Genomic DNA, 12,701 nt, shown 5'->3' with positions numbered 1-12,701 from the left:
CAACCCTTGCTAAGCTGCTCCGCAGACGTCATGAGTTTCTGGGCAGATCAGGCGCTCTGTCGCGCGCCCCCTCCTGGCCGTGCCTCCCAAACGGTCTGAGCGCGTGGCGGGTTTCTGAGGGCGGTGCAGCCGACGCAGCGGAGCAGGCGAGGCGGTCGAGCCCCGCTTGAGGACTGACCCGAGCGGCGAGGTGCGGCCCTCAGTGAGGATTTACGTCTAGCTTTGTGTGCTTCGGTTCGTGCCTGTGTCTCCTCCCGGCTTTTCCGTCAAGTGTGCGGAGGTCTGACCTCGCGTGGCGGGCTTCGCTTCCTCACACGGTTAGCGGGCCAGAAACCCCGGAGGAGCACTGGCTCCGGGTTTTTCATTCCGCGTGTCTTTCATGTTTTAAATATCGTCTTCCTTTAAAGGCCTTCCGAGCCTGTCGGGCCAAGCGTGTGAGAGCCACACTGTGTGCACACGTGACACGAGGCTCGCTCCGAGCAGCAGCGGGCCTCGCGCCGTGTCCAGCGCTGGTCTCAGCCTCCCCCCACCCCCACCCCAGTATTTGCAACTGCTGTAGCCCCTTCGTTCCTCCGTGCGTCGGAGCTGGAGGTGCCCTGCCCTCCCAGGCTGGGGGGGTGGCGAGCATCCGGGCGGGGGAGGTAGACTGGCAGACCTGAGGAGGGAGTGAGAGCGGCAGATGGGCGGTGGGCGGGGGCGGCCTGGGCACTGAAGGTGGGAGGCAGGCAGGGTGGTGGTGCTCGGCCCCCCTCGCGAAGGTATTGTGAACGGGCGGGAGGGGGTATCCCCAGAGCAGGAAGCCAGCTCTGGGGAATTCGAGAGAAAAGACAGCACAGGGGAGGGTGGGGCTCAAGTCTGTACCAGATACTGCAAGAAATGCTGGAAGAGCCCCAGACTTGGACTGGAAGTCCAGGTCGGCTACAGAGCAATCCCAGCGGTATAGATCAGGGTTTGTGGCCCTCCCCTCAACTGCTGCGCTCTCCCTGCAACCCTTTACTGGCTGGATTATAGGTCTAGGATTTCAGACACGTTAATCCCTGAATTTGGGGCTATCCTCTACAGAGCAAGTAAACCAAAGGAATTTTAAAAATATTTAAATATCACTACCCCTTAGGAATGCTTTCTTTGTTCTTGAGTGAGTGAATATAAAAGGGCACGTTTCAGTACCTGATCATAACATGCCATGTGAAAACAAGGATGAAATTGTAGAGCTGTGGGGATACCTCAAGAACACTTGAAACAACACAAAACAAAGTTATGGTCCGTGTAGGAGTAATAAAAGAATCGTGCCCCCGTCCCCCCCGCTATTTTCTTATATCTATATGGCTATGCTAGTAGCAACCACAGGGCAAAACCAGCTAGCCTGGCTCATAATCATCAAAGAAGGATTAGTCTTTTTTATCTAAGGCTCTAGGAGCAGAATATAACCCATGAGATTCATTCACAGCAAGACTGGGCTTGCAGAGAAAGGTAACATCAGCAAGGGAAGGAGAGATGACTAAAATAGAAGGAAGTCTTGGATTAACCTCTATGCAGAATTGTTTGGGGCACTGTGACCCCATCAAAGCATAGATAATCTAGATTCACTGAACAGAGGAAAAACAGTGAAATAGTTAGCATTGCCCTGTAGTCAGGATGCCTCAGTTTGAATCCTGGTTTTACTTCTTTTTTTTTTTTTTTTTTTTTTTTTAATTTTCATTTACTTACTTGACACAAAGAGAGAGGTCACAGGTAGACAGAGAGGCAGGCAGAGAGAGAGGGGGAAGCAGGCTCCCCACTGAACAGAGAGCTGGAAGTGGGGCTTGATCCCAGGACCCTGAGACCATGACCTGAGCCGAAGGCAGAGGCCCAACCCACTGCACCACCCAGGTGCCCCTTGGTTTTACCTCTTAATTAGTTACGTGACTTGGTGTAACTTACTTTACCTCTCTTAGCTTCCATCTCTTCATCTATAAAATTGGCAATAATCATAGGACTGCTATGAGATAACTAAAGTAAACCACTCAGTGTCATGCCTGAACATAGTCCATGGTTACTAAATATTAAATGGTATTAGACAACATGTGATTGAGAAAGAGTCATTGAAGTGAGATATAGATCAGTAGTGAGTTGCCTACCTTGGAGTGGGTGTTAGGAAGAGAACATTTTACCTCAAGAAATTAAAGAATTGATAGGAATTGTACAGTGTCAAGTTAATGTGACTGGTATTTCTTTTTAATTATATAGTTTTTTTTTAAAGATTTTATTTATTTGACAGAGATCACAAGTAGGCAGAGAGGCAGGCAGAGATATAGGAGGAAGCAGGCTCCCCACCAAGCAGAGAGCCGGATGTGGGGCTCGATCCCAGGACCCTGAGATCATGACCCGAGCCAAAGGCAGAGGCTTTAAGCCACTGAGTCACCCAGGTGCCCCTAAATTATATAGTTGAGTGAATGTTATACATGTCCTTCAAACAGTGGAAATGCCATTTTCTTCTGCCCTTTCCATGCCACTTTCAAAATACTAGATGTGAATAATTGATATTTTCTAAATATGTGAAAAAATATTTAGAATGATATTTTTATTGATCTGTAAGATACACTTTAAGTAAAACCAGTATGTGTACTATGTAAACACAAACTTCTAGCCTCTATTTCCAACCAGACTGAGACCCCCTAAACATCTTATGTATAGAAATTTTGCAGCCACCACTGCCTTCAGGCCCTCTCACATCTCCTGGATTGTACCTCACTTTATGGATTACTGGTTTGGATTACTTGGATTACTGCTGTAGTCCAGGAGATCTCCCGGCCATCAGTCGTCTCTTCATCTTTCCTTTTTCCACACCCTGCCAGTGTTGTCATCTTGAAAAATAAAGCTGATCATCTCACTCCCATGCTTTAAAAGTTCTGTAAATTCCTACCTGCCTACTCAACTGTAAACCTACTTCTCTAACTTTATCCCCCAGTTCTTACCCTCTACCTATATCGAACTTGACTTTTCTCAAGTAAGTCTGTCCTGACCTCTTCACTTTTCCACTTCATTCCTTAGTAAACTTCCAGTCATAATGGAAAACCCAGTTCAAAGTAGGTGTCTCTGAGAAACCTCAACTCCTTCAGGGAGTAGTAATGGTTCCTTCTCAGTGCTTCTTGGTCCATTTGTTTATTACTGGCAGCATCAGCAACTGTGACACAATCAGCATCATCACTACCTTACTGAAATCTTAGCAGGAATGGAGCTAAACACTTGGCTTAAATTAAGTCATTTAATTCTCATTTTACTCCCCCCCCCTCTGAATTTTTATAATAACACTTGGCATTATGTTATTTTCATTTGTATTTGTTTTTCTTAGTAAATTCCAGGAATTCCTGTTGTTATTGGATAAATCTTGGTAACTTCAGCACCTTCCTAAAAGCCTGGAATACTGTAGATGCTCAGTAATTGTCTGCTGAAGTAATGTATGAATATAATCAATTCCACTCAGGGCTTTTATACTTTTTTTTTTTTAAAGATTTTATTTATTTATTTGACAGAGAGATCACAAGCAGGCAGAGAGGCAGGCAGAGAGAGGAGGAAGCAGGCTCCCTGCTGAGCAGAGAGCCCGATGCGGGGCTCGATCCCAGGACTCTGAGACCACGACCTGAGCTGAAGGCAGCGGCTTAACCCACTGAGCCACCCAGGCGCCCAGGGCTTTTATACTTTTTTCAAAAAGAGCTGTCATTACTTAAAACTCTTAGAACTTCAGTCTGGGGTAACATTCGAGTATCTTCAGTAATAGAAGATCCTCCTTGGAAAGAGACTCAGCTAAATCTGGTGAATAAGGTGTCTGAGTCATATCATTTTTGCTCAAAGAGTAATAAAATAGTTTAAGAAAAAGACTGATATATCTTTTGTAGCTTAAAAGCCAGTTCTAAATCACTTCTAAAAAAAGTTTTTAATAATGGTGTCATTATTGGAATAAATGTATTGTTTCCCAAAGTATTTGAAGAGTAACAATCACTTGGGATTATAAATTCTGATATGCCTTTTATCTTATCCATGTATAAAAAAGACCCCTCCCCAAGAAAACAGCCTCTTTCAGACCAGCATACAAGTAAAGGTACACCTGTGTAAAACCCAATGCATGAAAACTCCAATACAGAATTGGAGGGTAATTGTTCATTTAATGGAATACCTGTAACGTGCTAGTCACTGTGCTAGGTGCTGGAGATGCAAGATAAATAAATTATAGTCTCTTGTCCTCAGGGAATTTCCAGCATTGTAATAATTTCATCATTAAAAATAGTTCACTAAAGTGAATTACATTTTAATATACATGGCTTCAGAAATCATGTTTGGCATAAAGTGAGGTACAATGTGTAGTAAGTAAGGGACTGTGAAGTGGGACAGGGTTAGGAACGTTTCTTAGAAAAAATTACCTTGAATGGGGTTTTGAAAGAAGAAAAACTTGGTATGGATTGGTGGAGAAAAGAGAAGTGGACACTTTACACTTAGCCAGAGTCATAATCCAATGGTTGCTTGGTGAACGTGGAGGCAGATCAGAAAGAGGCGGTTTATCTTGAGGGACATTTCACAGAGGTCATGAGGAGAGAGCTGTGTTGGAACATTTCTCCCTTACATCAGAGAATGGGATTCTAGGGACCGTGTTTTCTAGATTCAGGGTTACTTTCCACTGGACAGTGCTAGATATACATTGGCTGATCTTATCTCTCCAAACTTCATTTTTTTATTTTCACGCTAACAGCCTTCTGTTGACTCAGATAGATGGAGGCAAATACATGAACAGATAAATGCAATACAGACTTATACAGGAGTCTCACTAAATCTAATGTCCTCTATTATTTTCCTACGTCCTTTTAGTACACTCACACCACACCACTGTTACTCTTGCTACAATTTCTCCAGACTATGCAAGGTTTTAGGAAAGGGGCTGACCTTTAACAATATCAAAGAAACAATTTTCTGTATCCTTTTTCTTTCCTTTGGTCACTTTCTCCAGCATTGTTTTCTCCTTTCTCTCCAGCTTTTGGCCCTTCTCACAAGGATGGAAATGCTACTGTTTCGTGTCTGGGCCCTGCTGGCCTTGATCCCTTTCCCAGGTGAGGCTATTTGGGACATTTTCTTTCGTCAGTATGTGCCAGACTGCAGGTGGCTGACCAATAAGAAAGGTGGCTGACCAGTGGCTCAGAAGTACGAAGTGGGGCGAAAATTGAGTATTCACTTGTCCAAACCCTAGGGAGAGGTTCATATTTTGGGATCATTAGGACACAGAATCTATAGTTGGTTCTTTGGCTTATAATTGGGGAACCCTAATTGAGGGACAGGATAGTAGACCACCAGCGAGAACTCTCCTTTAAATATGCCTTTTCTCCTTGGTTCCCTGCTGCCCCAGGACTGTCCTGTTTTCCTGCTCTTGAGAATATTTTTACTTCATTGTTGCCACCTTTTGTGTAATGAAAAGCTACAATAGGGTCTTGATAGGAAAGGGCCCATAGCTTAATTGTGAGAAATGAGTTCTCTGGATGGCAAGAAAGGAACTGGAGCTTTAGTGGGTAACATTGCTACATGAGTTGTGTATTTGTGGAAGGGACTGGTATTTGGGAGATGAAGCAGATGGTGGACATGGAGTAGCTAAAGGGGACCTGTGGGGAAACTTTCAGGAGACTCCCTTTCACCTGTGTCAGGCATCTAAAATTTACCTGATGTCTCTCTCATTGCACCTGAGATTTCCCTAACAGACTAAACTCTTAAGCGTCTAAAAATACCTGTTGCCTTAGTACCAAAGCAAAGAGGAATAGTTTCGTTTTGAGAAGAGGTGAAAAGTTCCATGGGAAATGAGTGACCCCAGGAGTCGTATTTAGGCTAGTGGTTCCCCTGATTTGGCATGCATATGGGTCATCAGGAATGCTTGTTCTGTTCACTTGCGTTATTTCCAGGTCCCACTTTCACAAGTTCTTAACAGAGGCAGAGCTAGAATCTGCAGTGTTACAAGCACCCCAGGTGATTCTGGCGAAGGCAGTCTTTAGACCATAATTTCAAAGAGATACTGCTTTGAGGTATAAGTAACAAAGCTCTTTTCTCCAGCACCTCTTAACCCCTTGAGAGCCCTCAGCAGCCAATCCTGGAGCTTCCAAGACATTTGGAAGCTCAGAAAGAGAATGCTTTCCTGGGCATGAATTTTAAGAACTCCATAGTTTCCAAGGTGACACTAATGGAGAAATCAAGATCTCTAGAAAGATGATGAGTGGAGGGAATGAATGTAGAATCAGGGTTCTAACTTGTTCATTAAGGGTCTTTTTCTTGTCTAGTTTATAACTTTTTCTTCAGGGTATGTGTCCTTTTTCTAACCATCAAATAGAATTGGCTTTGTATTTTATTTGGCTCATGTGGTCCTCACCAAAGTCTTTGGGATATGTGGTTGATCATTTCAGGGGCGACTGAAGAGATATTTGAGGTTTCTGTTTGGCCAGATCAGGCCCTGGTAAAGCTTGGACAGTCCCTAATGGTCAACTGCAGCACTACCTGTCCAGACCCCGGGCCCAGTGGAATTGAGACTTTCTTAAAGAAAACCCAGGTGGACAAAGGACCTCAGTGGAAGGAGTTTCTTCTGGAGGACGTCACAGAAAACTCTGTTCTGCAGTGCTTCTTCTCTTGTGCAGGAATCCAAAAGGACACAAGCCTTGGCATCACTGTGTATCGTGAGTAGGGCTGAGGAGGAAGGGAAGAGTGGGGGAACAGGACTATGTCTTACTTAGGGAAAAATTAGAGATTTCTTTTAGGGGAGAGAATTAGGGACCTTAATAGAGATGTCTGTCATACTGTAGGAATTCTAGGGCCAATTACTTCTATTTACTTTTGGTGTAGGATATTAAATTTGGAGCAGACTGTAGAGGGCATCCAGACATTGTACTTGAGCATATGTTCAAGCACAGGAGGCATAAGCTAATAATGCTAGCTTATACATGATCAAAAAAAGTATGCAATTAGTGCTAAATTATTTGACACAACTATTTAGAATAAATAGGGATTGGAGAAAGGAGGGTCTTTGTGGGCTGGGGTAGTTGAAGTCTCCATGGAAAAGGAGGCTCTTGAGCATCTCTCCTGCAGAATAATAAGGATTGGAAGTGTTGGGGATGGCTGGGGAAGGTCTTACAGGTGAGCAGATAGCACTGGCAAAGATAGGGCCATGTGAGTAAGCGTGACCTCGGTGGGGTAAAAGCGCAGTAAATCAGGGTATAGTTTTTATGTGATGCTAAGGAGCTCCTCAGAAGCTGCTCATGCCTCTGAAGCACCTCTGTTAAGAGATAAAAGTTCTCCAGCATGGCAGCTACAGTCAACACAAAGGACTTCCCCCTCAACAGTCATTTCTGGGCTATGACTTTAGCCATGTTTGATGGGGAGAAAGAGAGTCAGAAGACACTTGTTTCATGTAGGGCGGAGTTGGCAGAAAGCTGACACTGTTGATCAGATGGTTTAAGGGTAACCGTCACCTTGTGTCACAGGCAGCCTGTCCTGTATCACTTCTTTCTGGAAAGGTGAGTAGCCTTCTCTCATCCAGCCCACCTTTTTGTCTTACAGAGCCACCAGAGCAGGTGATCCTGGAGCTGCAGCCTTCATGGGTAGCCATGGGTGAAGCCTTGACAGTGAAGTGCCATGTGCCCAGGGTGGTGCCCCTGGAGAACCTTAGCCTTACCCTTCTCCAGGGTAACCAGGAACTGCATAGAAAGAACTTTATGAGCTTAGCTATGGCCTCCCAAAGAGCTGAGGTCACCATCAATGTCAAAGCCCAAAGGGAAGATGACAGGTGTAATTTCTCATGCCGTGCAGAACTGGACTTGAGTTCACATGGTGGAGGACTCTTTCACAGTAGTTCAGCCATCAAGGTACTTCGGATCTTTGGTGAGTCAGAGCCTAGGTGTGGAAGGATCCTGAGGCTCATTTTCCTTGTCTTACCTTGGCCTTTAGGACTAAGTTCCCACAAAGTTTGAGACGGGGTTGTGAAGGTAATTCCGGTCTACCTCTACGTGGGTCTTAAACTTACCCTGGGGACAGAGTGCTTTTAGCCCCACCCCCTTCCTACTTTGTGGGGCCCCACATAGCACATGATTTATCATGGCTTTTCTCCTTTCTTTCCTTTTTTTCATTTCTTGACAGAATTCTCTCAGAGCCCCCAAATCTGGGTCTCCCCACTTTTGGAGATTGGGATGGCAGAGACTGTAAGCTGTGAGTTGTCTAGGGTGTTCCCAGCCAGAGAGGTCATGTTCCACATGTTCCTGGGAGACCAGGAGCTGAGCCCCTTTGTCTCCTGGAAAGGAGACACAGCATGGGCCAATGCCACTGTTCGGGCCATGGAGACTGGTGATCAGGAGCTGTCTTGCCTTGTATCTCTGGGTCCAATGGAACAGAAAACAAGAGAGCCAGTGCACGTCTATAGTAAGTGACCTGCCTCTTCCATTCCTCACAGGGGTTCTCTGCCACTGAAATCTTCCACAGTAAAGTCTTGGTGATTCAACAGCAAATATCCCTACTAACCTTTCCTAGGTACACTCTCAAGTGAGTTTTCTCTGATGCATGCATTGAGACAGTAGTTCTATTCAGCCTTCACCCTGTTTCCTTAGGCCAGCCTACTTACAGAGTGATTGTGGGTCCTTCAGCTTGTTTCTAGAACAACTTTTTGAGGTAAAGAGGAAAAATCCGTAAGATGAAAAGCCATCTTACCATCCTTGCCACAGAGGCATAGCCAAATGTATGCACACTGCGTCTGTTTTAAGAAGAGCTTTCAAATTCCCAAATCTCATTGCTCTTGCCATTCAGCACAGAGGCAGGAAGGTGTCTAAAGTCTCCCATCTTGTCTGCCTAGATACCACTACTTTAGCAGCAACAGTATGGGAGTGGCTGTGAGTTTTGAGAAGTATGTTTGATTCTCTTTTCCTTTTTAAAGGCTTCCCTCCACCAATCCTGGAGATGGAAGAATTATACCCATTGGCAGGGAGAGACATTAATGTGACCTGTTCGGGGCATGTATTAACATCACCCAGCCCTACTCTTCGGCTGAAGGGAGCCCCAGACGCCCCTGCCCCTGGGGAGACTGCCTGGCTTTTACTTACCACCAGGGAGGAAGATAATGGCCGAAATTTCTCCTGTGAGGCCTCTTTGGAGGTTCAGGGTCAACGGTTGATCAAAACCACTGCAATGCAGCTCCATGTCTTATGTGAGTAGAAGCCTGATTTTTCTGGTCAAAACGAGAATTATTATTAATATCTCATTTCCAGAGGTCTTGGCCAGCAACTTCATTATTAAAGTTGCTACATTTTACCCATTAAAAAAAAATTGGAGGAAATGAAATTAAAGCTCCCCAAGCTTAACTTAGCCCCAGGAAAGGGAGCTGGGAGAAACATGAGGGGGAACTGGGAATGGAAAAGAGAATACAGGGTGATCAGGTGGTATTAGTTGATGGCTGATGGCTGAGGACACAGGAAGTGGTAGTTGGGAGTTTATGCTGAGGAGGGAAATTTCTACCTAAGAATCTGTATTTTGAAAAGTAGAAAATCCCTCATTTCTGGGGTCACCCCTACACATCTCACTCACTGAGAAGCAAAGATGGGAAGCAGGAAATCCACCATTGATAGGACAGCCCAGATCATTTAGTCTGAACCTATTAGAATGCCTTTGCTGCATGCATCTCAGACTCCTTGCCCCTAGGGAAGGGAAGATAAGACTGGCCCAAAACAGGGAACAGTGGTTCTTCCCTTGGGAAGGAAAGCTGTCCGGTCAAATGGACACAGTATTTGGATTAGGGGAAAGGGGGAGCTGAGCATCTCGGTGGGGAAGGAATGTGGCACAGGGAACTCAGTTCCCTGGGGGACTGTCTTTTCCAGACAAGCCTCGGTTGGAGGAATCTGATTGTCCTGGCAACCAGACATGGGTGAAAGGAACAGAGCAGATGCTTACGTGCATCCCAAAGGGAAACCCAACTCCAACGTTGGTGTGTACCTGGAATGGAGTAATCTTCAACCTTGACGTTCCACAGAAGGCAACCCAGAACCACACGGGAACCTACTGCTGCACAGCCACTAACCAACTGGGCTCTGTCAGCAAAGACATTGCTGTCCTGGTTCAAGGTGACTGTGGATCTCCTGCTGCCAGGCCCAGGATGGAAATCCCCCAGGGGTTTGGGATTCTTATTCTAACCTGGAAAAAAGAAAAATTCCAGTGGGCGGAGGGAGGGTGAGACTGAGAAGTGGGTGTGGTAGGCGGGGGAAGGCAGGGGTTCTCTTTGCCCTGTAACCCTCCTGAACTCTATCTTCTGTACTTGGGCAGGACTGGATGAAGGAATCAGCTCCACCATCTTCATCATCATTATTGTCGTCCTTGGAGTGGGTGTGGTCACCATAGCACTGTATCTGAACTACAAGCCATGCAAAATAGAGAGGCGGAAATTGCCCTATAGGCAGAAAGAGAAGAACAACGAGGAGGAAAGCCAGTTTGCTGTTCAGCGAGGAGAAAAGTGCAATGCACATAATTGTTAAATGGAAACAGCTATTTGGTTGACGGCAACCTCCACTGCTGGGGTTTCCTAAGGGAGGAAAGAGGGAGGAGAAAGGAGACATTACTCTTTGTGTTCTGCAATCCCACAAAACAGGTGTTTTGGACCCCATGTTCCTTGTGTCTCACCCATCCACAAGCTCAGCTCCTCTGAGGTCACTCTAGTCACTAGGAATTTCACTCTCAGTGTCCAGCTAAGGAGAGGGCCTCTTACTCTTTATTGTGTGCTTAATCAGTCCACTCGCTCTTAGACTCAAAAAAAAGGTCTTGTCTTTTGCTCCCAAACATCAGACTAAAGAGATAGTCAGAAATATCTCAGAAATCCAACTCATTTCTCATGGTTTCCTTATGACTAAATGGGAACCAGTTTCTTAGTCCACAGACAGGACTTCAAAGGGAGTGAATACCAAAGAGATAGGAATCAGAAGCTTATTCCTGCCTATACATTCCCCTGCTCCCTTGTATTTTATATAAGGATTTTGGAGTGCTGGCTTCCAGAGCTAAATTTGGTAACACCATTATGGGTCATGGGTGGTTAGGCTTCAACTCGCTAACCATCTATTGTACGCCTTGGAGGAATGTAAAAGTCCTAAATCTCACATTGGGTCAGACAAGCAGCTTATCTAACCCCATATTTGGTCCCTGAAGTGGAAATTAGAGTTCTTCCATTAAGCTGGCCTCATAGTTCATGCGCTCCAAACATCTCTGAATTCCTTTTAATGATCCACTATAAAGTAATCATCTGTGAGTTCACATTTGACATTTTAATTTTTTAATCTATACAGGCTCTTACGGTAGAGTTCCAGTATTTATTCTCCCTTTCCATAAAGCAGTATATATTTTCATATGTCTGCAAACTATTTAAGCTTCAGAACAACTCCTCCTGTGACAATGTTTACCATATGATCTTATGATTCAGCTTCCTTCTCTGTTCTTTGGAAAATATATGTTCACCGGTACAGAAGACACACAGAATCATAAAACCAAGTCTTTTCTTCCAAATCAGTCATGTATGGGTCACTGAAATGTTGTATACAGTAAAAAATAAAAGTGATTTTATGATATCTGAAAGTATTTCTCTTCCGTGTCATTTTGGAAAACTCTTATTAAGCCACATGGTTGCATTCTGAGTACAGTTTCTAAGAAAAGAATGTTAAGACGGTAGCACAAACAACTAGCCCAGGGCAGGTGGTGCTTTAGCTCAGGGCAACAGCCTGTTTGACCTACCCTTAAAACTGAAGTTGAGACCTCCAGAGAGAGGTCTTCAGCCTTCCAAATTGTAGACACTACAAGAAAGAATACAGCATCAGGCATCACAGTGAAAAAAAAAATCATTCTTTCCAGTCCTTACCTGAATCTGGGTTACAGATTAAGTATAAAGATAACCCTTTGATTTCAACACACACAAGGCAGTGGGGATACAATGGTGAACAAAGCAGTGTCCCTGCCTTCTACAAGCTTCTAGTCAATGAGGGAAGCCAGAGCAAGTCAACAGGAAATCACAATTGCACCTTAACTCCCATAACCAGGAAAACACAGGTCCTTATGAAAATGCCTAACTTGGGATCAAGGGAGGCTTCCTGGGAGGAGACTGGGAATACCTTGTTTGACTTTCAAAACAGCAACCACCCACCACCCCCACCATCAAATGACCTCAGCCTCAATTTTCCCAGTAAATACGGTAGCCATTCCTCTCAGGTGAGAAAATTACTTTTCTGAATTCAGCACTCAGGGAAATAAGGAAGTGGGGTTACAAGAGTATAGAGCAGCCTAATCCAGAAATCTCCAGCCATTTCAGTGTCTTGGGATCAGCTGTAGTTACCCCATAGAGCAAACCCCACATCAAGGCCCCCATGCCCTGAGGTACAGGAGAGGCACCATGAAGAGTCTAGAGGCTCCTGCCTTTGCCTCTCATTGCCACTTGGTGTCACTGTTGACAGTCCCACACAGGCCATAAAACCTCAACCATTGCCATGGATCTTTCAGGGAGGACGATTCTCTTCCTGGGGCTTGGTCTAGCTAGGGTGATTCCTTGCGTGAATTTCCAGGGTTACAGACCTCACTACTTTAGATTAGCCATCTAGCAAGTTTCTTCAGATTTCAGTAGGTCCTTCCCTGTGTAGACTTGGAACATCTGTCCCCTTCCTTTCCTTCCCCAGGAATCCACACCACCAGGG

The 12,701-nt window shown here is 45.0% G+C and overlaps 1 protein-coding gene across 13 annotated transcripts; it reads left to right on the top strand.

The window, feature by feature from the left end:
- The first annotated feature begins 78 nt into the window (after nt 1-78).
- LOC125087928 (intercellular adhesion molecule 5-like) lies at nt 79-11,595 on the top strand. Of its 13 annotated transcripts, none has more exons than XM_047708744.1 (9): nt 80-234; nt 3,332-3,416; nt 5,003-5,078; nt 6,411-6,677; nt 7,558-7,878; nt 8,134-8,412; nt 8,921-9,190; nt 9,858-10,100; nt 10,300-11,595. In XM_047708744.1, the coding sequence occupies exons 3-9, from the start codon at nt 5,024-5,026 to the stop codon at nt 10,506-10,508; spliced, it is 1,644 nt and encodes a 547-aa protein (XP_047564700.1). In that variant the 5' UTR covers nt 80-234; nt 3,332-3,416; nt 5,003-5,023; the 3' UTR covers nt 10,509-11,595. The 13 variants fall into 13 exon arrangements, with proteins under 13 accessions (XP_047564708.1, XP_047564700.1, XP_047564697.1 ...); XM_047708741.1 differs by having other exon boundaries at nt 80-317; XM_047708747.1 differs by having other exon boundaries at nt 81-202.
- Nucleotides 11,596-12,701: the final 1,106 nt, after the last annotated feature.

Source organism: Lutra lutra, chromosome 16 (genome assembly GCF_902655055.1).
Source record: "Lutra lutra chromosome 16, mLutLut1.2, whole genome shotgun sequence".
Classification (NCBI taxonomy): domain Eukaryota; kingdom Metazoa; phylum Chordata; class Mammalia; order Carnivora; family Mustelidae; genus Lutra; species Lutra lutra.
The sequence above is the reverse complement of the archived record's forward strand: the minus strand, read 5'-3'. Positions and strand labels throughout refer to the sequence as shown.

What these genes read in the sequence shown, in the direction of transcription:
- LOC125087928 (XM_047708740.1), top strand. Translation starts at nt 5,024, where the DNA reads ATGGAAATGCTACTGTTTCGTGTCTGGGCCCTGCTGGCCTTGATCCCT. An exon ending in CAAGGTACTTCGGATCTTTG is followed by an intron (nt 7,879 to 8,133) that starts GTGAGTCAGAGC and finishes ATTTCTTGACAG; the next exon opens with AATTCTCTCAGAGCCCCCAA. An exon ending in CATTGCTGTCCTGGTTCAAG is followed by an intron (nt 10,101 to 10,299) that starts GTGACTGTGGAT and finishes GTACTTGGGCAG; the next exon opens with GACTGGATGAAGGAATCAGC.